Source organism: Bos javanicus, chromosome 6 (assembly GCF_032452875.1).
Source record: "Bos javanicus breed banteng chromosome 6, ARS-OSU_banteng_1.0, whole genome shotgun sequence".
NCBI classification, from domain to species: Eukaryota; Metazoa; Chordata; class Mammalia; order Artiodactyla; family Bovidae; genus Bos; species Bos javanicus.
Window position 1 is genome coordinate 66476084 of NC_083873.1, and position 23105 is coordinate 66499188.

General features: G+C 38.0%; 1 protein-coding gene across 8 annotated transcripts in view; it reads left to right on the forward strand.

Moving 5' to 3' along the window:
- ATP10D (ATPase phospholipid transporting 10D (putative)) overlaps positions 1-23105 on the forward strand; it is a 137880-nt gene that overhangs the window by 43769 nt on the left and 71006 nt on the right. For 7 of the 8 annotated variants that reach the window (XM_061420076.1, XM_061420073.1, XM_061420075.1 and 4 more), the window contains 6 exons: positions 10488-10692; positions 12932-13017; positions 21567-21673; positions 21963-22094; positions 22479-22606; positions 22726-22978. In XM_061420076.1, coding sequence (XP_061276060.1) covers positions 10488-10692; positions 12932-13017; positions 21567-21673; positions 21963-22094; positions 22479-22606; positions 22726-22978 — 911 coding nt within the window. The remainder of the gene's footprint in view (positions 1-10487; positions 10693-12931; positions 13018-21566; positions 21674-21962; positions 22095-22478; positions 22607-22725; positions 22979-23105) is intronic. The other variant, XM_061420078.1, reaches the window with a different exon arrangement.

A 23105-nucleotide genomic window follows, 5' to 3' on the forward strand; every position in this document is an offset into this window, starting at 1 on the left:
ACCTGTTATATTTTAGTTTGCAAGTCAGAATAAAAGATATCTCGGTTTAAATGTCTAGTTTTATAATAAACAGAAGTATATTCTGAACAAATTTAAGGCTCACTTGACTAAGAGTTCAACCAGATGACATTTTTTTTGTTTTGGTAGAAAAATAACTCAAAGCCTTGTCCTGATAATAGAGCTGTCTTTCATTTTATATGAGCAAATGATTAGGGAAGGCTTCTCTGAAGAAGTGATACTTAAGCTGATATATGTAGAAATCTGAGTTTTTTTGTTCTCAGAATTCTTCAGTGGCTTTCCCAAAATTTGTTTTAAAGACTTATTGAAGCAAAGTAACTTTTTTTCCTCTTTTGCGAGATGCTGTGTATGCTCTGTGTGTGTGTGTGTGTGTGTGTGTGTGTGTGTGTGTATGTATGTGTGTGTATTAGTTGCTCAGTCGTGTCTGACTCTTTGTGACCCCATGGACTGTGTAGCCTGCCAGGCTCCTCCGTCCATGGAATTCTCCAGGCAAGAATACTGGAGTGGGTTGCCATTCCCTTCTGCAGGGGGTCTTCCCAACCCAGGGATTGAATCCCGGTCTCTCTCATTGCAGGCAGATTCTTTTCCATCTGAGCCACCAGGGAAATCCCAAAGATGCTGTGAACTGTACTTAAATAAGAAAATATTCTGTTTTTTCTTATATAGTCTAAGGGGAACCAGAAAAAAAAATGATGTGTTGTATAGAAAAATAAAAAAAATAATAAAAGGCCATGGTTTTAAAATTCATAGATCACTTTACTGAAACAGTGGTATGAATCATTCAGTGATGTTTAAATGCTTTCATATGCCAGGGACAGAGAGATGAAATGTTGATACAATCCCTGCCTTCAAAACATAGCTATAGGAAGTAGAATTTTACAGTGATTATCTGATGAAAAAAATCCATATTTTGACCAATTTTACAATTACTCAGTGTCAAATTTAGCAAATGGAAAGAATATTTCTTATATATTTCTAAATACAAATTCTTGTACATAAATTCTAATTTTTAGTGTGAGTTTAGAGTTGATGCTGTATATTTGCTTTTTAGGGTTGCTCTAAAAGTTCTGGTTCTCATACTTAGTAGCTGTGTAGTCTTGGGAAAAATTATGTAAACTAGCTAAATTCCAGTTTCTTTCATTATGAATAAAACAGTATCAAACAGTAAGCATAGCGCCTACCCCTTTCTAAGTGCTGAGTAGTGTGCTCAGTCACTCGGTTGTGTCCGACTCTTTGTGACCTCCTGGACTGTAGCCCCCCAGACCCCTCGGTCCATGGGGATTTTCCAGGCAAGAATACTAGAGTGGGTTGCCATTTCCTCCTCTAGGGGATCTTCCCAAATAGGGATCAAACTCACGTCTCTCTCACCTTCTGCATTGGCAGGCAGATTCTTTACCACTGCACTACTTGGGAACCCCTTTATTACAATTTCCTAATGGGAGACATGGTATAATTTTTTTCTCAGGTGTCCTTTGGATCTGTTTTAGATGATTTGCATATAAACTTGAAGATGAGAGGCAATATTCTTTTCAGTTGTTTTAAAGTCTAGTCCGAGATAATCATTTTATGATTGCATTTCATAATGGAATCTGCTAATTCTTTTTTATTTATTAACTGTTATTCTATGTAATTTGCCTATTTTTTGGTGCTATAGAAGAAATAATGCTTACATCCCAGTGCCTACCCCTCACTGTTCTTGGAACAAATTATAAGAATATAGAGAAATAAAGATTGTCTATTTATTGTTATTCATTTAAGTTAATGTACTAACTTAAATTCCTGTGAAATACAAAGAAATTACTTTAAAGTACTAATTATTTCTCAGTAAAAGTAAGTTGAAGATATGGGATCATTAAACTTTGCAAGCTTTTGCAAGAAGCATTAACATTTTTATGCAGATAATTTGGTTCTTATTTGTGAAAGACTGTGGTCTTTCACAAGGTGCTTAATTTTATTTGGGAAAGTATCATTGGGAAATAACAAATGCTGGAACAGAAAGTAAACATTTAAACCCTATTACACCTCAATTAAGTTAGAATGAACTATTAGCAAAAACCTCGCATTCTTAAGATTGCCTTTAAAATGGCAGCCATTTGCTAAGGTTTTAAGATTTGCTTCAAGTATATTAGAAGTGTGCTGAAAATAAAACTATTAATCATCTGACAAATTTAGCCGCATACTGTGTTGCAGGCACTGAGAGATTTAGAGGTTTAAACAAAAAACAAAGTGCCTGCCATCCAAGAACTTATATTGTTTTCTGATCTTTAAAAATCACCGTGTTGGTGGTGTTTTGGTTTGTGTGCTTCAGTTCAGTCAGTTCAGTTCAGTCGCTCAGTCGTGTCCGACTCTTTGTGACCCTGTGAACTGCAGCACACCCGGTCTCCCTGTCCATCACCAACTCCCAGAGTTTACCCAAACTCAGGTCCATTGAGTCGGTGATGCCATCCAACCGTCTCATCCTCTGTCGTCCCCTTCTCCTCCTGCCTTGTCTTAGTTGTGTCTCACTCTTGCGACCCTTTGGACTGCAGCCCTCCAGGCTCCTCTGTCCATGAGATTTTTCTAGCAGGAAAACTGGAGTGGGTTGCCATTTCCCTCTCCAAGAGATGTTCCCAACCCAGGAATCGAATCGGCATCTCCCGTGTCTCCTGCATTACAGCCGGTGTCTTTACCCACTGAGCCATTTGGGATGTTGGGAGTTTAAAAATACTAGCTGATGTTAATATTTTAGCATTATCTCATAAATCCATGGTATTTCATTATTCTTGAAACTAAATTTTAGTGGCCTTCTAAGGTATTAACCTTATTTATGTGCGACATTTTCTAAAGTAGTTCTTGAAATTCACTTTGTAATACATGGTTAATCTGTATTCTATTTGGTGGTCATTGGTAAGTTGTTATAACTGGGAGTAAAGTCCAGTATTTGAGAGGTGGAGCTTCTTGTTCTTGCCTTGTTTTAATCCCAGAAATACTAGAAACTGTGTGACCTTGAACTAGTTCCTTAACCTCCCTAAGCCAGTTTTTCTCATTTGTAAGAGGTGGGGAGTGGGGCATAGTGCATTCATAGTACCAACTACATAACATTGATTGAAAATTAAATGATTTATGAATTGATAAAGCCTCCAATAAATCTGTCTAGGTTGGTCATAACTTTCCTTCCAAAGAGTAAGTGTCTTTTAATTTCATGGCTTCAGTCACCATCTGCAGTGATTTTGGAACCCCCCAAAATAAAGTCAATCACCTAGACGGCATATTAAAAAGCAGACACATTACTTTGTCAATAGAGGTCCGTCTAGTCAAGGCTATGGTTTTTCCAGTAGTCATGTATGGATGTGAGAGTTGGACTATAAAGAAAGCTGAGCACCAAAGAATTGATACTTTTGAATTATGGTGTTGGAAAAGACTCTTGAGAGTCCCTTGGACTGCAAGGAGATCCAACCAGTCCATCCTAAAGGAGATAAGGCTTGGGTGTTCATTGGAAGGACTGATGTTGAAGCTGAAACACCAATACTTTGGCCACCTGATGCGAAGAGCTGACTCATTGGAAAAGACCCTGATGCTGGGAAGGATTGAGGGCAGGGAGAGAAGGGGACGACAGGATGAGATGGCTGGATGGCATCACCGACTCAGTGGACATGGGTTTGGGTAAACCCTGAGAATTGGTAATAGACAGGGAGGCCTGGTGTGCTGCTGTTCATGGGGTCACGAAGAGTCGGACATGACTGAGCAACTGAACTGAACCAATAAATCTGAGCTGCTCTGTGCCAGTGATATTCATTATATAAATTGTTTTTAGTGTTTTTTTCAGAGAAGTACTAATGAACGTCAAAAAGAAAAATTCATTCATAATCCCACTCTTTGTTTAGATTTGTTAAAGTAGGAAGTAGCAGTCCACATTTTCCACCTTTTCATCTCACTGAAGCCAACTCCCACCAGTGGAATTACTATTAATAATCGAATATATTCTTCCCAGATTTCCCCAGTGCTTATATACTGACATAAAAGCTGGGCAACTTTGAACAAAATGGGGCTAGAAAATGGGTAGCTTTCCTCAGCAATCAGTGCAAAGAAATAGAGGGAAACAATAGAATGGGAAAGTCTAGAGATCTCTTCAAGAAAATTAGAGATACCAGGGGAACATTTCATGCATAGATGGGCACAATAAAGGACAGAAACAGTATGGACCTCACAGAAGCAGAGGATATTAAGAGGTGGCAAGATTACACAGAAGAACTACACAAAAAAGATCTTCACGACCCAGGTAATCACAATGGTGTGATCACCAACCTAGAGCCAGACATCCTGGAATGCCAAGTCAAGTGGGCCTTAGGAAGCATCACTACAAACAAAGCTAGTGAGGTGATGGAATTCCAGTTGAGCTATTTCAAATCCTAAAAGATGACGCTGTGAAAGTGCTGCACTCAGTATGCCAGCAAATTTGGAAAACTCAGAAGTGGCCACAGGACTGGAAAAGGTCAGCTTTCATTCCAATCCCAAAGAAAGGCAATGCCAAAGAATGCTCAAACTACCATCTCACACACTAGTAAAGTAATGCTCAAAATTCTCCAAGCCAGGCTTCAATAGTACGTGAACCATGAACTTCCAGATGTTCAAGCTGGATTTAGAAAAGGCAGAGGAACCAGAGATCAAATTGCCAACATCCATTGGATCATTGAAAAAGCAAGAGAGATCCAGAAAAACATCTTGTTTCTGCTTTATTGACTGTGCCAAAACCTTAGACTGTGTGGATCACAATAAACTGTGGAAAATTCTAGAAGAGATGGGAATACTAGACCACCTGACTTGCCTCCTGTGAAACCTGTATGCAAGTCAAAAAGCAACAGTTAGAACTGGAAATGGAACAACAGACTGGTTCCAAACTGGGAAAGGAGTATGTCAAGGCTGTATATTGTTACCCTGCTTATTTAAGTCTTATGCAGAGTACATCATGAGAAATGCAGGGCTAGATGAAGCACAAACAAATCAATATTGCCAGGAGAAATATCAGTAACCTCAGATATGCAGATGGCACCACCCTTATGGCAGAAAAGCAAAGAAGAACTAAGAGCCTCTTGATGAAAGTAAAATAGGAGAGTGAAAAAATTGGTTTAAAACTCAACATTCAGAAAACTAAGATCATGTCATCTGGTCCCATCATTTCATGACAAATAGATAGGGAAACAGTGGAAATCATGACCGACTTTATTGGGCTCCAAAATCACTGCAGATGGTGACTGCAGCCATGAAATTAAAAGACAGTCTTGGAAGAAAAGCTATGACCAACCTAGACAGCATATTAAAAAGCAGAGACTACTTTGCCAAAGGTCCGTCTTATCAAAGCTATGGTTTTCCCAGTAGACATGTATGGATGTGAGAGTTGGACTATAAAGAAAGCTGAGAGCCAAAGAATTGATGCTTTTGAACTGAGGTGTTGGAGAAGACTCTTGAGAGTCCCTTGGACAGCAAGGAGATCGAACCAGCCCATCCTAAAGGAAGTCAGTCCTGAATATTCATTGGAAGGCCTGATGCTAAAGCTGAAACTCCAATACTTGGCCACCTGATGCAAAGAACTGACTCATTGGAAAAGACCCTGATGCTGGGAAAGATTGAAGGCAGGAGGAGAACGGACGACAGAGGATGAGATGGTTGGAAGGTATCACTGACTCAATGGACATGAGTTTGAGTAAACTTCCAGGAGTTGGTGATGGATAGGGAGTCCTGGCATGTTGCAGTCCATGGGGTCGAAAAGAGTTGGACATGACTGAGCGAATGAACTGAGCTGATTGAGTTTACCTGAAGGATGGATTATAAGTGCTATATCCTAAATGGTGAGAGTAATACGGAAGCAACAAATAACAAGTAGATGCAGGAAATTCTGGCTGTATATTTAGGCTGTGAGGGAAGAAGAAAGTTTCTGCTAGTTTTAGTTCTATGTCCAAGAAGGAAATACAACCTCATTTAGAGTCTACCACATTGATAGATTCTCAAAGCTAGTTAAGATTGGCAATGTACATTGTTGCTTAGCTTGCAGTTTTAAAACATCGTACACACCCATACCCTGTGGCATTATGCCTCTACTGTCACTCTTGACAGTTATACTGCCCCACTTTCTTCACATGACTCTAGATCATCCTGCAAGACGCGCCTCCTCCAGAGGTCAATGTCCCAGCTATTTGCTTCCAAAAGAGCCTGAGCATACCTATCTTATAAAATTGCTGTTTGTGGTTCTTTTTCACATTTTGACTATAGCTTTCTAGGGTAATGACCGTAATTTAATCACTTTTGTATTCTTAGCATCTAACATGGTAACTGGCATAAATTAAGATCAGTATGGCTCAGTGGTAAAGAATCTGCCTGCCAATACAGGATACACAGGTTCAGTCCCTGGGTTGGGAAGATCCCCTGGAAGAGGAAATGGTAACGTACACCAGTATTCTTGCCTGGAAAATCCCATGGACAGAAGAGCCTGATGGGCTCCAGTCCATGAGGCCTCAGATAATCGGGTACCACTGAGTGACTAAGCACACACACAGCCAGCTATTGGGGACATTAGCCACTTTTTAAAATCTAGTATGAACTCCAAATCGGGAATAGTGAAGTTAATTCAGTTGTAAAATTAACCTCATTTGGATTTTGTTCCGTGGAGAGTAAATAAACTTGTCCTTAGAAGAATTCTGTTTACTAGGTTTGAAAGAAAAATAAAATCCTTAACCTTAGTATTCAAGTCTGTCTTCTCTCCCTACTTTCACAAATCCTCAGCAACTTTTCTTATACCTTTCTTCATAGAAAAAGTAGAGGTCATTAAGCATGAACCAGGTATCAGTTCCTTCTTATGTCATCTTCACCTGCTTTCTTCTGACTTTACATGAAGCAGTAACTCCCTTCCTTGTAATAGTAGTCCTTTCATCTGTGTTCTTAATTCCATTCCTTGTTACTTCTCGATAGCTTCAACCAACACTGTCCATTCTCTCTCCTCTCCCCTGCCTTGCCTTCTCCATGGGCTTCTTCCTTGCATGCTGTGTGTGTGTCCAGTTCTCTCTTTTTTTTCTTGCCCGGTTCCTTTCATCCTTACTGCCCTTTGCCTTCCCTTCCCTTGCAGTGGCTACTTTCACCCTTTATTCCTTTCAGACCTAAACTTGATGAAGTAGACTCCTCCTTCAACTTCTAATCATGCCTTAACCCACTGAAGGTCTCACTTTCTTCTTTACTCTCCATGTCAACAATTTCATACTCCCTACTTAATAGCAGACATCCTAATAACCACATACCACAGACGTGATCCCTTTGTGGCTTTTGTTACTCTGATGACTCCCTTTTTAAAAAATTTTTATTTTTAATTGAAGGATAATTGCTTTACAGAATTTTGTTGGTTTCTTCCAGACATCAACATGGATCAGCCATAGGTATACATATGTCCCCTCCGCCCCCCCATCTCCGTCCCCATCCCACCTCTCTAGGTTGTTACAGAGTACCTGTTTGAGTTCCCTGAGTCATACAGCAAGTTCCCGTTGGCTATCTATTTCACATAGGGTAATGTAAGTTTCCATGTTCCTCTCTCCATACCTCCCACCCTCTCCTTTCTCCCTCCCCCACCCACCATGTCCATAAATCTGTTCTCTATATCTGTGTCTCCACTGCTGTTCTGCAAATAATTTCATCAGTATCAGCTTTCTAGATTCCATATATATACATTAGTATACAACATTTATCTTTATTTTTCTGACTTCACTCTGTATAACAGGCTCTAGGTTCCTTCCATCTCATTAGAACTGACTCAGATTGTTCCTTTTTATGGCTGAGTAACATTCCATTGTATATATCCATTCATCTGTTGATGGACATCTAGCTTGCTACCATGTTCTAGCTGTTGTAAACAGTGTAAATATTTTGAAATTTCCAGCTTTCTTGATTTCTCCAACATTTCCTCTTGAATCTTACTTCACTTCCCTATCACCTTGAAGTTTCTTTCCCTAAGGAATCCCATATCCTTCAGTCCAGTTCAGTTCAGTCACTCAGTCGTGTCTGACTCTTTGCGACCCCATGAATTGCATCACGCCAGGCCTCCCTGTCCATCACCAGCTCCCAGAGTTCACTCAAACTCACGTCCATCGAGTCGGTGATGCCATCCAGCCATCTCATCCTCTGTCGTCCCCTTCTCCTCCTGCCCCCAGTTCCTCCCAGCGTCGGAGTCTTTTCCAATGAGTCAACTCTTTGCGTGAGGTGGCCAAAGTACTGGAGTTTCAGCTTTAGCATCATTCCTTCCAAAGAACACCCAGGGCTGATCTCCTTCAGAATGGACTGGTTGGATCTCCTTGCCTGGTGTCAATTGCTCTCTCTGTGCCTAGGAGTTGTAGGTACTATATTTCTACTTGTGAACTTCTGATCAAAATCCTCAAAATGCTGGACCTCTTCAATTTTATATCCTACGTAAAACTTTTCAAACTAGATTTATTATCTTCCCTATGATGCATCCTGTTACTTCTAAAACCTGGGACATGGTAAAAAAGACCATTCACCATGAAGGTTTGAAACCACAGCATCATCCTTGATAACTTTTTTGTGTATAATAAGTCAGAATACTTGTCTCTGTTACCCAAATATTATCTTGATTTAATCTCATTTTATCCATCCTTTTTGCTACTGTCTTGATTGTAATCATCTTTATCCCTTCCCTGAATTATTTCAGTATCTTTCCATTGGTTTCTTGCCATTCCTATTTCTAACCAGCCTGCCACCCAACAGTCCATCCATTACTCTGCAGCAGGATTGAGCAAGTAGAAATAGGATCATACTCTTCTATGAACCTTTAGTGATTTTCCAGTTTTTTGTTTGTTTGTTTGTTTGTTTTTATGAAATGAAAATCCTTATTTCTAGGAATGGCAGTAGGACTGAACCTTCAAAATGTGATTCCTGCCTACCTTTTGGGTCTTCTGTTTCTTGCTTCCATGGAAGAGTAAACTGATACATTCAAACACTAAAGAAAAACTGTTAAAGCAAAGCATTGATTTATCTTTCGTGGTAAACTAACAAACTCTTTAGGTAATTAAGGAATTCTTTTAGTTGGATTCAACTTTGTACATAAGGTATTTTGGGAGACTATATCCTGAAAATATTCTTCTTAGGTAGCCCTTTGGATGAATTATTTCTTGAAATAACAGTATAATTCTGTGTAGCAGAAGTATGTAAGTGTTGGCTTCATGTAGCATTTCTATTTAATATGATGCATTCATTTTTAATATATAGGTCATATAGCTTTTAGAATATAGCTATCTCCTAAGCTTCTTGACAACAAATTTGAGTATTTAGCTCCATAATAGAAAATAAATCTTTACTTTAAAATAAGTGCCTTTTTATGACAAATACTAGTTCTTTACAGATACATGGGAGACAATAAGGAAATGAGACAGATCTTTTTAAGACCTTGTTGGAATCATTGGATGCGAAATGCTGCTTAACTAGTTACATGGTTTTCTATGATACAAACTTACTATTCTACTCCTAAGGAAAACGCTTTGTGGAATCCAATTCATGCCATTTTTTATGAAAAGCTGTAAAAACTTTGGTAAAACTTTAGCACAAAGCAAGAGATTTAAGGCAAATCAACCTCAATTAATGTGCCTTTCTTTTAAAAAGAATTGAATATATAGAATGAAAACCTGCACTTTCAAAAAGGGTTAAAAATTCTTATTTTCCTTTCTAGGGATCAGCTATAGCCAATTCAGAACTGTTTTAACCAGTATTTCTATTAAATGATAGTTAGGGGTGTTAATGGGGTTTCCCAGGTGGCTCAAGCAGTAAAGAATCCGCCTGCCAGTGCAGGAGATGCAGGAAACAGAGGTTCAATCCCTGCATCGGGAAGATCCCCTGGAAAAGGAAATGGCAACACACTCCAGTATGCTTGCCTGGGAAATGCTATGGACAGAGGAGTCTGGCAGGCTAAAGTCCATGGGGTCGCAAAGAGTTGGACTCAACTTAGTGACTGAATACATACACTGTGGGTGTTAATATGCTGGTATAATGATTTTTTAAATGTCTGGGTGTTTATTTTCTTTTGAGTTTATTTTACTCATCCTATCTACCAGATGAGAAGCTCTCCAAGAGCGGATAATGTATCTTGTGCACTTTTGGATCCTTGATACCTGACATGGAGAGCACGCAGGAAATGCTTCATTTATGAATAAACCCATCCAGTGTTAATTTTAATTTTATTCCAGAATTACTCAATTAACATAATGGTTCAAAATCTCACAGGAAAAAAAGAATTGAAAAACTTAGTAACTAAATTTTCAGATGAAGCAAGCTGTGGAATTTAAGTTTTACAAATTCTCTGGCTTCCCCTTTTAGCATTTAACAGATCACCCTAAATTTTTAAATCACTTTAAGTTATAAACTAAAATTAAAAAAAAAAAAACCATTATGTGAGTTTTGGGCTTGAGATTCTTTTTAAACTTTTTTTTTTTTTTCAATTTTAGGAAAGAGAAAAAATATGTGGACAGATGCTGGAAAGATGTTACTGTTGGGGACTTTATTCACCTTTCCTGTAATGAGGTCATTCCTGCAGATATGGTTTTACTCTTTTCCACTGATCCAGATGGAATCTGTCACATTGAGACTTCTGGTCTTGATGGAGAGAGCAATTTAAAACAGAAGCAGGTGGTTCGGAGATATGCAGAGCAGGTAAAAAATGTGTTCTCCATTGGTGATATTAACATTTTCTTTTCAGAAGATGACTGAGCTCATTTTCACATGTACAGATAAAGAGATGTTTCAAATATATTTTTACCTTTACAAAATAGAAGTCTCGAGGGCTTAATGTAATTCCAGATATCAGTAGAAGTGTGCCATATTTCATAGATAATAGGATATAATGACTTCGAAGTTCAGACATTTCATTCTGACAATCACATTTCTGGGAATTGAATTTACGAAACCTAACAGTTTTGGAAAATTCTTTTGTAATAGAAATGATCAACTTCTGTTTTTCTTAAGCTTCTATTTGTATGTTGTTTTATTGAAGCTGGAGATATCATTTGGTTATTGTTCCTAAAATCTGGTAATTACTTATGTATCAAGGCCTTTTAAGACTTTCATAACTTCTCATGCCACAGAGCTCTGACTCTTCACATACTGTGGAGAGGGAAATAAGAACTTTGAATTTATATTAACACAAGTTTGAGTAACATTCAAACAGTTCTGTCATTTAATTACTGTGTGGTTTTGGGGAGGTCACTTAAAGACTTTATGCCTCAGTTTATTAAAGTGGAAATGATGACACCTCCCTCATAGCCTGTTGTATGACAAAATGAAGAATATATATATAAAAACATCATGCAAAGTGCCTATCAGTCTTTCTTTCCTTTCTCTGGAAGCACTTAAAATGAGGTATTTTAAAATGTAACTTTTTTTTTTTTACTTGAACTACTATTAAGTCACGTTTCTTACAAACCAAAAATATTGTAACCTCATTATATCCTTTGGTAAATTTGATCTTGTCACATTAAGTCCATCTTTCTACCTATAGATTAATTTAGATCCTCTGATTGTTATGCCTCTCAACTTCCTGTCATTGTCACATTTGTAAGCATTTTCACACTTAAAACATTGGTAAAAATCCTCTACCACTTGGAAATTACATACCACTAAATACCTACTTTGAGGGGTGATACCAGTTGATTAATCAGCATACTTTACATTCAGTTAAGGGTAAGCTCTCCAGACTCTTATGGCCTCAATTATAATCCTGACTCTAAAAACCTTCTTGTTTTGAAACCTTTAGCAAATTATTGGTCCTCTTTGTGTGTATCTTTCCTCATCTGTTAATTAGGCCTAATTATAGTATCTAGTGAAGAAGAAAATAGTTAAGATGTTTAAAGGGCATAATATAGATTCTAACTCATTAGAAGAACTCAGTAAATATCAATTATTAGCAAGCCAAATCACACGATCATATGACTCATTTTTCAAATGTTTGCTGATACACATATCAATACTTTGAGATGTATCAGTAGCATTTATCTTATCCAAAAAACCATATAAAAAAAGGAAAGGATATAAGATTGATGTGGCTTGTTCTTAGTGAATCCATGCATTATACAAGCCATGCCTATTTTCTGTAAGACACTGTTTATTCACTTGTTGGTTTCATAAAGCATTTTAAAATTATTTTTTGACCTATTACAGAATTTTGTGAGATCTATCTAGATTTAATTTTTTAAATAAAATTTGCTGAGATTAAATGCATGCATGCTCAGAGTACTTATATACAGTATGCATGCATGCTAAGTCACTTCAGTTGTGTCTGACTCTTTGTGACCCTATGGACTGTAGCCCGCCAGATTCTTCTGTCCATGGGGTTCTGCATGCAAGAATACTGGAGTGGGTTGCCATGCCCTCCTCCAGGGGATCTTCCCGAACACAGAGATTGAACCTGTACCTCTTATGTTTCCTACATTAGCAGGTGGGTTCTTTACCACTAGTGCCACCTGGGAAGCCTATATTACATGCATATGTGTGTGTGTGTGTATGTGTGTGTGTGTGTATATAGATATACACTTAATCTCAGAAACTACCTATATGTGTAAAGAACAATAAGAAAAGTATTTTCAGCTTTTCAGTGTCTTTCGGATAAAAGAGTGTGTTTTGTAGGAGAAGCTCCCTCCTGCAGGGAGTCCTGCATGAATTTCGGTGTACAGTTCAGCCATTCTTATCACCTGAAGATATTTATTAATGCTCTAGGACCATTCTCATCTTATCTATTCATTCATAATTATGTGTGTACTTTCCTTCATTTGGGCAATTTTTGACATATATTTTGTGACATGAATACCTTTTATCTTAGTGAAAGGATAAACACTTAAATCTCAAGATTTAACCTTTAATTTTTGTGTGGTAATTTTTGAAATATATATATTTTTAGGACTCTGAAGTTGATCCTGAGAAATTCTCCAGTAGGATAGAATGTGAAAGTCCAAACAATGACCTCAACAGATTCCGAGGCTTCCTGTGAGTGATACAAGACTTTTCCTTTGTGGGTGTGAGTGGAATTGTATGTTGCAGTTATATTTAACTAAAAAAAAAAACAAAACTTTTGTGTACTTATACCCAAGTTAAATCACTAAGGGCTGTAAGTTAAGCTACCTATAAATTTGGCTTATTTTAATTATTTGATAAATATTTACCTATGTATATTTTTAAAACAACAACAAAATCTTGTTCTTAAAATAACCCTAGAATCTCTTTCAGTGATATATGAATGATTTACATGAGCTCCATGTTAAGCCCAAGACATCTTAGTTATTTGGAAGAAAGTGTTTGGACAGACATAGCAGCTTAAGTGACATAACAGGATGGTGTCCTTCTGTCGTATTAGAGTAGGTGGGCAACTCAGTTGGTAAAAGTTAGCCAATGACTTTGAAACACATTTAAGAAAAACTATGGGAATCCACAACAGCATCCATCTGGAGGCTTCCTATGGCATCTGTATCCCTTTCCAATGGAAGGTAGAATTTAGGGTCTTAACCTGATTTCTGGCTTGCTTCTGCCATTTAAGTGCTTTATTTTTTGATCCAAGTTACCGACTGTGGACCCCGGCTGATCCAGGGTGTTCGAAGCAGGGACGGCGTCGGCAAGTATCAGGATACAATAGCTTCAATTAGGTATTAATTAGAGATGTAAAGAGTAATAGAATGAGGATAGCTCAGTAGGAAAATTCAGTGGAGAAAAGAGGCTGAGTAGCTTGGTTTACGCGGGAGACCAATAAAACTTCAAGACAAGAAGTTTGCACCACTTACGAAGGCCGCAGGCGTCCTTCCGTTCTCCCGAAGGAGAGGAGACACTGAGGCCTCCCCGGTCGGATCTTAGAAGCCCAGGCATAATTAGTAAGCATGGCAGGTTCCTTACTCCAGATGGAGACTCAGCCAGAGTGAGAGAGAGAGCGACATGGGGAGACCAGTATTTCGAGAAACTGATCCCAATTCTTTATTTTCCATGGTCTACTTTTATACACTGAGATGTTATGCAAAAGTCACGGGGGGTCAGCAGTCCTGACTTTTATCAAAGTCAGGTGCTTCATACAAATGTATACAGAGGTCTTAGGGGTGTTACATCATCTTCTGGCCAGGGGCCTGCTGACAATTTATGACCCTCTCCTTTTGACAACAGTCAGTCAACCAGGACACTTATTTCTCCAGGGGTGATTATTCTTAAAACAGACGCCACCCAAATAAAGTTACATTCCTATAGGGTGAGGGTGTAGTGGGTTTTAGTTAAGGAAAGAATTTACTTAGCCTAAGGTCTAATGTGATTAATATCTAAGGTTAATACTTATTTCTTCTATATATTCATTAATGTGTGTAAGGGCAGGGGATGTGGAGACTTAGCAACAAACATTGGCTCAACAAATGAAAAACCCTTCACCAATACAATTTCTAATCAGCCCATTATACTAATAGTTTTCTAACTTTTCTAAGGAACCTGTTTTTAGAAGGCGTAAAGCATCTCGTGCCTCTCACGGTTGGGAGGCTGTGAGCAATCACATGTGGCCGGACAAGCCTGTCAGGCAGGCTAGAGAACCTTCAGAGTAGTTTGTAGGTTGAAACACTCCTATCACGCCCAGGAATTATTATTAACTGGAGCTCTAGGTTAACTCCTTCTCCGAAAGAGGTGGTGGGGGACAACCCCCTGTAAAGTCAGAGGTGTAGGTGAGAGCACAAAGTAGTAAAGTAGGCAGGCTCTGGTTATGGGGGTAGATGCTCGAGGATTTCCAGGGGGACTCCTGAGGCTTGATCCCACCTTTGCGTATGTCGAGCCTCCTTCCTCATGAGCTTTGCCACGGGCGAAGTACCTCACTCTGGCCCCCAACCACCGACTCTTTTTATCCTTCCTAATGTTTAAGAGAAGTCAGTTAGACCTACTTCATAGTGATGATCTTATAAGAAGATGGCAGAGAAAAAAAAAAGTTCCTAAATCATCTTTTGACACCAGAATCGTCCTGATACCAAAAGAATACAGAAACATTTAAAGGAAGGTGTATAGCCCTCGTGATCATAGATGCAAAAAATTTACACAGATTAATAGCAAAGCAAACCCAACAATATATAAAGAGGAAAGTAATAATGACTCAGTAGGACTTACACCAAAAATGCAGTGTTGGTTAACATTAGAGGATCAAACAATGTAATTTATAATATTAGCAAACCGTAATTAACAAATGGAAAAGAAAAACCAGGTGAGAATCTCCTGGACATAGAAAAACTTTGACAAAATCTAACTTCCATTTTTGCAAACTGAAAATATAAGGAAATTTTCTCTTCTTATTGACGGGCATCTATAAACACCACACAGCTAGCATCATGCTTAGTGTGTTGTGTGCTGAGTTGCTCAGTCGTGCCCGACTGTTTCTGAAGCCATGGACTGTAACCTGCCAGGCTCCTCTATCCATGGGAATTCTCCAGGCAAGAATACTGGAGTGGTGAATAGTGAAGGACTAAACATCTTTCCCCTAAGATCAAGAACAAGACATGAATATTATCTCTTACCACTTTTATTCAAGGAGCTCCTAGCTAATGTAAAGAAAACGAAATAAAAGCAGTAAGTGATAAAGCAGTAAAACTGTCTTTTATTCATTGATGAGATGATGGTCTTTGTAGAAAACGTGATGAAATCTATTAAAAAGCAACTGGAATTAATAGTTTAGCAGTGTTGTAGGAAATAAGATCAATATAAAAATATTAATGTATTTATGTACATACCAAAGAACATTCAGATATCAAAACTTTTTAAAAAATCAATTTACAATAGCATCAGAAAAAATACTTAAGAATAAACCAGACAAAAGATATGAAAGACCTACATATTGAAAATCACTGAACATGGTTGAGATAAACTAAAGATGTAACTAAATGGAGAGATATTTGTTGTTCATGCATTAAAACTCAGTGTTGTCAGTTTTTCTCCCAAAATTGATCTGTAGATTCAGTGTAATCCCAATTGAAATTCCAACAAAGTTTTTTATTTTTGAAAGTGAAAGCTGCTCAGTCATGTCCAATTCTTTGCTACCCCATGGACTATATACTCCATGGAATTCTCCTGGCCAGAATACTGGAGTGGTAGCCATTCCCTTTTCCAGGGGATCTTCCCAACCCAGGGATCGAACCTAGGTCTCCCACATTGCAGGTGGATTCTTTACCAGCTGAGACACATGGGAAGCCTAAGAATTCTGGAGTGGATAGCCTATCCCTCTCCAGGGGGTCTCCCTGACTCGGGAATCAAACTGGGGTCTCCTGCATTGCAGGCAATTCTTTACCAACTGAGCTATCCAAGAAGCCCACCCCCATCCTTTTTTAAATTTCATTTTTGGAAACTGGCAAGTTTATTCTAAAAATTTATATGGAGATAGAATCATCTAACTAAAACAACTTTGAAAAAGAAGAACAGATGTGGAGGGCTAAGACCACCAAATTTTGTTTTTGACATAATGATAGACCAGTAGGTCAATGGAGTAGATTAGAGTCCAGAAATTGGTCCAGACATTTATGGGCAGCAGGATTTTTACAAAGATGAAAAAGCGGTTTAGTGGAGAAAGGTTAGTTGTTTCAACAAATGCTGCAACAATTACACATACATATTAAAAAAAATAAACTTCAACACAGACCTCTCACCACCAAGATTAATCACCAAGATTAACTAAAAATGGATCCTGTACTTCAGTGTAAACCTGAAATTATAATACTCCTAGAAGGGAACATAGGGGAAATATTTGGTATCTTGTGTTAGTCAAAGATTTCTTAGATATAACTCCAAAAGTGCAGTTCATAAAAGGACAAAAATAATTAAATAACTTTGTCAGTATTAGAAACTTATTCTTTTCAAATGACACTGCTAAATGAATGAAAACGTAAGTTTTCATTCAAACTGGAAGAAAATAGCTTGCAGTGTGTATATCTCATGTAGGACTTGTGTTCAGAATATATGTCTTTATTATTAAATAAAATCTTTATTATTTGCTTATTGTTCAATAAGCAAATGAACAGTACAGTTTTTAAATGATCGAAAATATTGGACACTTCACCAAAGACAATGCATGAACTTTAGATATCTGCGTGAAAAGATGCAAGTTAAAGCCTTAGGAGTGTAACTCCTCAATTAAAAGGACTGACTATACTAACTTTTCACAAGAATGTAGAGAAACTAGAATATGCATATACTGCTGGTAGGAATGGAAAAAGCACGATCACTTTAGAAAATAGTTTGGAAATTTCCTTAAAAAATTAAATACACACCTACTTTATGATCTGGTTATTCTACTCCTAAGTAGTTACTCAAGGGAAAACATTTATCCGTATACTAACGTGGACACTAATGTTCAGAGCTGCTTTATTTGTAATAGCCCCAAATATTCCATCAACTGGTAAATGGATAAACAAATGATAGAGCCATACAATGAATACGACTCTGCAGTGAAGAGGAATTCACTAGTGATATATGCAGCAACATGGATGCATCTCAAAATAATGTTGAGTGGAAGAAGCCAGACAAAAAAGAATATATACTATATGATTTGATTTATATAATTTCTCAAAAAAGAAAGCTAACTCATAGTGATAGCAAGCAGATAGTGGGTGCCTGGGAGAGGGAGAAGAGGAAGAAAAGATTACAGAAACACATAAGGAAACCTTAGGAAGCAATGGATTTGTTCATTTTCCTAATTGTAGTTATGTTTTCACAAAGGAAACATGTCAAAACATCAAATTTTGCACTTTAAATGTGTACAGTATATGTATTTACTGTATGATTCTTGTTATTCTTCAATAAGTTGTTTAAAATTTTAGAGAATTGTCAAAATGGAAGTTTAGAACATAATGGTACCATCTTTAAGTAGCATCTGATACAGATGGATGTTGGTGCAGGGACAGGAAGCTATGCAGTGGGAAAAGGGAAAGGATTTAGTCCAGATAAAGAGATAATGCCAGACTTAAACCATCAAAAATAAGATACCAGGCAGACAACTAAATACAACTAAATACAGAGAATTACTGACGTTCTCGGTTGAGGAACCAATACAGGTTATAACACAGGGGCCTGAGACCACAGTGCCTTTGTGGAGTCCTAAGTGGTTTAAGTATGTTTGGAGGGTCGGTGAGCTATATAGAAGATCATAGAGAGGCGAGATGATGAAGGGGAGTTAGCAGATTCTCCTGCCATCAGAAACATGCTCGTAAGTTTAAGAAGAATCATTTCTAGTATTATTTTCTCAACTGCTGACTATTTATACATTTCCTGTTGTAATTGGAAGATTTAGAGGTTGTCATTTTTTATGACCTGTACTTCAACACCTGAGGTCTGGGTCAAAAAATACCTTAGAGTCCAGTTTGTACAGCCCCTCACTGGGAACGCTGACTCCCCTGACAAGCTCAGACTAGATTCTGGCACAATTCTGGACAGAAAAGAACAGAACTTTAGTCTCTTTCTGTGTGGTCTGGAATATAGTACTCTGCACAGAATCTGAGTCAGAGCATGCATATTTAGTAGAGTCAGCCCAGGTGGATACAGTAATTTTTTGTGAAATAGTTTTTATCTGCTGAACTAGATCCTTACATTTTTCCTGCTGTGTGGCCTATTTTCTAAAATTAACAGAAATTGAGATGTTCAGGCTCACTCTCTATATTATTGATGGCTTCTATGATCATCTTACTCTCAGGAAGCACTGACTTTTCCCTATTTGTGCCCAAGTTGTATGCTGAATATCAGATTTCTATCATAATAACTATATTATTGTTATTATACTTAGACGTTTCTATATGAATCATCTCATGTTAAACCACAGAGGCCAAGACTATCTAAGTTTGTTTTTCTGTTCTCGGCATTCAGGTGGGTGTGCTGGGCATATGGTACATCTTGAATGGATGAAGGCTGTAATCAGACAGTCCATGTCTTGCACAGAATCTGAAGGTCCCATATCATACGTGCCAAATACACACTCATCGAGTGCAGGATGTTTAGAGTTTGGAGCCAGTACAATCAAAATAAAAGTTGGGCTTTAATGTAAAGGTGGTAAACTAGAGTGATGTAAGGGTGAAAAATGAGGATCCTCCAAAATTTTAATACACTAAGAAATTTTGTAACTGATGCTTTTGTATATTATATCTGTTCCTGTAAATGTTCTAGGAATAATAAATGCTATGTTGTTGTGGAGCCTAATCAAGCCTGGGATACATGCCTGAGAATGCTACATGGGAATGTAAATATTGGGATTAATTTCCTCATCTGTAAATCCAGGAAGTATTGATAGAATTAGGTTAAACCCAAGGACACTGCTGGTTCTGACTATGACCCCATGGGTCTCTCTTTGTGCATAAACCCATATATATGAAGGAATGTAAACACATACCTCTTAAAAGAAAATACTTTGCAAGTTAGAGGAGTAAAATGACAAAGCAGATTTGTCTATTTTCCTCATCATTTGAAGAGTAGGAAAGCTCTTCAAATTTCTCTTGAAGAGCTTTCTTTTTTCTTTTCCTTGCAAGATAGCATGGATAGCAGATATAATGACAATTTCCCTGTATATAAAGTGTAATGAACACCATGGGCCCTCACCCAGTTTTAGCTATTTTATACTTTGCCAACTTTGTTTCAATTATCCTCCCACTTCCTTCTCTATATGCCCCTACATCACATCATTTCACTGTAAATACTTCAGTATGAATATACAACAGAAAAAAGCTTTATAGAAAAATAGTCATAGCATCACTATAACATTTAAATAAATTAAGAACAATTTCTTGGTAGTATCTAATACCTGGTCTTTGTTTCAGTCAGTTCACTTGCTCAGTCGTGTCTGACTCTTTGTGACCCCATGAATTGCAGCACGCTAGGCAATGGCACCACACTCTAGTACTTTGCCTGGAAAATCCCATGGATGGAGGAGCCTGGTACGTTGCAGTCCATGCGGTCGCTAAGAGTCGGACACGACTGAGCGACTTCACTTTCACTTTTCACTTTCATGCATTGGAGAAGGAAATGGCAACCCACTCCAGTGTTCTTGCCTGGAGAATCCCAGGGATGGGGGAGCCTGGTGGCTGCCATCCCTGGGGTCACACAGAGTCGGACACGACTGAAGTGACTTAGCAGCAGCAGGCCTCCCTGTCCATCACCAACTTCCAGAGTTCACTCAGACTCATGTGCATCGAGTCGGTGATGCCATCCAGCCATCTCATCCTCTGTCATCCCCTTCTCCTCCTGCCCCCAGTCCCTCCCAGCATCAGGGTCTTTTCCAGTGAGTCAACTCTTCGCATGAGGTGGCCAAAGTATTGGAGTTTCAGCTTTAGCATCAGTCCTTCCAATGAACACACAGGGCTGATCTCCTTTAGGATGGACTGGTTGGATCTCTTTGCAGTCCAAGGGACTCTAAAGAGTCTTCTCCAATACCACAGTTCAAAAGCATCAATTCTTTGGCACTCAGCTTTCTTCACAGTCCAACTCTCACATCCATACATGGCCACTGGAAAAACCATAGCCTTGACTAGACCAACCTTTGTTGGCAAAGTAATATCTCTTTGTTTAAATTTCTCCAATTATCTCAAAATTTTTTTATAGTTAATATAGTCTAACCAGGATCAAAACAAAGGTGTACATGTTGCATTTAGTTGATATGTCTCTAAATTTCCCCTCCCATTCCCTCTTCCACCACTTCTGCTCCCCTCCCCCCACCCCCCAAAATGACACTTGTTAAATAGACCAGATCATTTTGCCTGCAGAGGTTACCCCTGCAGATTTCATAGATTTGGCCAACTTCATCCTTGGGTGATGGTTAACATGTTTTTCTGGCCTTGTTTCCTGAAAACTCTTCACAGACATTTAGAATCTGATGAAAGAAATACTGTCTAGAAAATGGCAGATGTATATGAATGTACATACATAGACGCACACAGGGAAATACTGTATACAGTTTCAAAGGCTTCACAGATCCCCTGATGCCACAGACCCCTGTGTGATTCATTCTCATAGAAGCTTGATTAGATTCCCAGGGGGGTGAGCAGTTTCTGTCCCTAAACTTCTGGAGGCCTTGATGTCCTGTAGTTATGTTAAGATTGGTATTGTTAGCCTTACCCTTTCATTATAAAGTTCCCCACCAGCCTTCTACCTAATGATTTTAGTAGCCACTTACTATTATTGGCCAAGAATAATCCTTGATTTCACTAGGGCCGAGATAGTAAATTTCTAATTCCATTAAGAACTTTTCCCTCATCAGCTATTAAGTTACTCCCAAATACAGTTTCTACTACAGAAAATAGTTTTCTTATTTGGATTATCTTTTAGTTTTTGTAGTACTAATAGTTAGTAAACAATGAATGATAGAAAACAGTGTTAGAAACCAGTTGTGTCTTTTTTCCCAAAGTGGGAAATAACTAGATCAAGTACATCCAGATTTGAAACTTTTCCTGTGAACTGCTTAACTTTATACTCAATCAAGAAAACTCAAAATTCATAGTGTTTATTTTTCCATTCCCATTTTTGCTATTTAAAAATAAATCTATATGCTGTCTTTTTTATAGAGAACATTCCAACAAAGAACGCGTGGGTCTCAGTAAAGAGAATTTATTGCTTAGAGGATGCACCATTAGAAACACAGAGGCTGTCATGGGCATTGTGGTTTATGCAGGTTGGTTACCCTTCTGACTTTTGACCATCGTCTCCTCTGTGCTTTTCTGCAAGTTAACATTTTCCACTTATTCAAATGCAATCTCTAGCAGCAGAAAGGAAATTTTGTCTTGATAATCTTAATCATTGGTCTCTGTTTTTCTAAATGGATCACAAATGGAAACTAAATTTAACAAAGTGTATTACATAACTACTTTTCATTAAATTGTCTGCCAGAGAGACTTTAAAATACGATATTTGCTACTTGGCTTTAATTTCCACATTTTCTGAATATTTTGTTACCCATGTAGGCCATGAAACCAAAGCAATGCTGAACAACAGCGGACCAAGATACAAGCGCAGCAAATTAGAAAGAAGAGCAAATACAGATGTCCTCTGGTGTGTCCTACTTTTGGTCGTAATGTGTTTAACTGGTGCATTGGGTAGGTAGAATTTGATTATTTGCTGACATCTTTCCCTCAAGATATTCATTTTAAAGTATTATATTTTCAAAATGATATTTATGAATTTAAGTTTGACTCCAGTAAGTGGGGGTGGTTATTGGCCAATAATTATTTTCTTCACATCTTCATCTCAAAAGCATTAATATTGATTACATGTGGCCACAGTAATAAAGGGACCTGGGAAGAGATGTAAAGAGAGAGAGAGGCAGGAGAACATGTAGTCTTTTGAATTTGAATTTGTTTCTCAAATAGCTGGTGTTCGACCAAAATAAATACTGTCATCTCTCTCTCTTTAGAAATAAAGTTTTATATTTGCATAACATATACATAGCATCCTTTTGATGTCTGTGCATTTTTTGAAAGGTCATGGAATCTGGTTGAGCAGATATGAAAACATACCCTTTTTTAATATCCCTGAGCCAGATGGACATAGCTTATCACCAGTGTTGGCAGGTTTCTATATGTTTTGGACCATGATCATTTTGTTACAGGTAATTTCTATTGAGCTCATCATACAATTTAAAAATCTTTCCTACTTGTCTAGCTCTGTATGGCTTTTCATCCTTTCTTTTCTCCCTTTAACGTTTTTAAATTGTTTGGTTCTTCTTAGGTCTTGATTCCCATTTCTCTCTATGTTTCCATTGAAATTGTGAAGCTTGGACAGGTATATTTTATTCAAAGTGATGTGGATTTCTACAATGAGAAAATGGGTTCTACTGTTCAGTGCCGAGCCCTGAACATCACTGAGGATCTTGGACAGATTCAGTACCTCTTTTCTGATAAAACAGGAACCCTCACTGAGAATAAGATGGTTTTTCGAAGATGTAGTGTGGCAGGCTTTGATTACTGCCATGAAGAAAATGGTGAGTGTTGAGTTTCTGTGAAAATCACCCTTGAGGTTTGTCTTTTTTGCATCCACTTAACAGTTCGGTAATTCTGGCACAGAAGTTCGATATTTAATCATTGTGTACTTAATTCGTCCAGATGCTC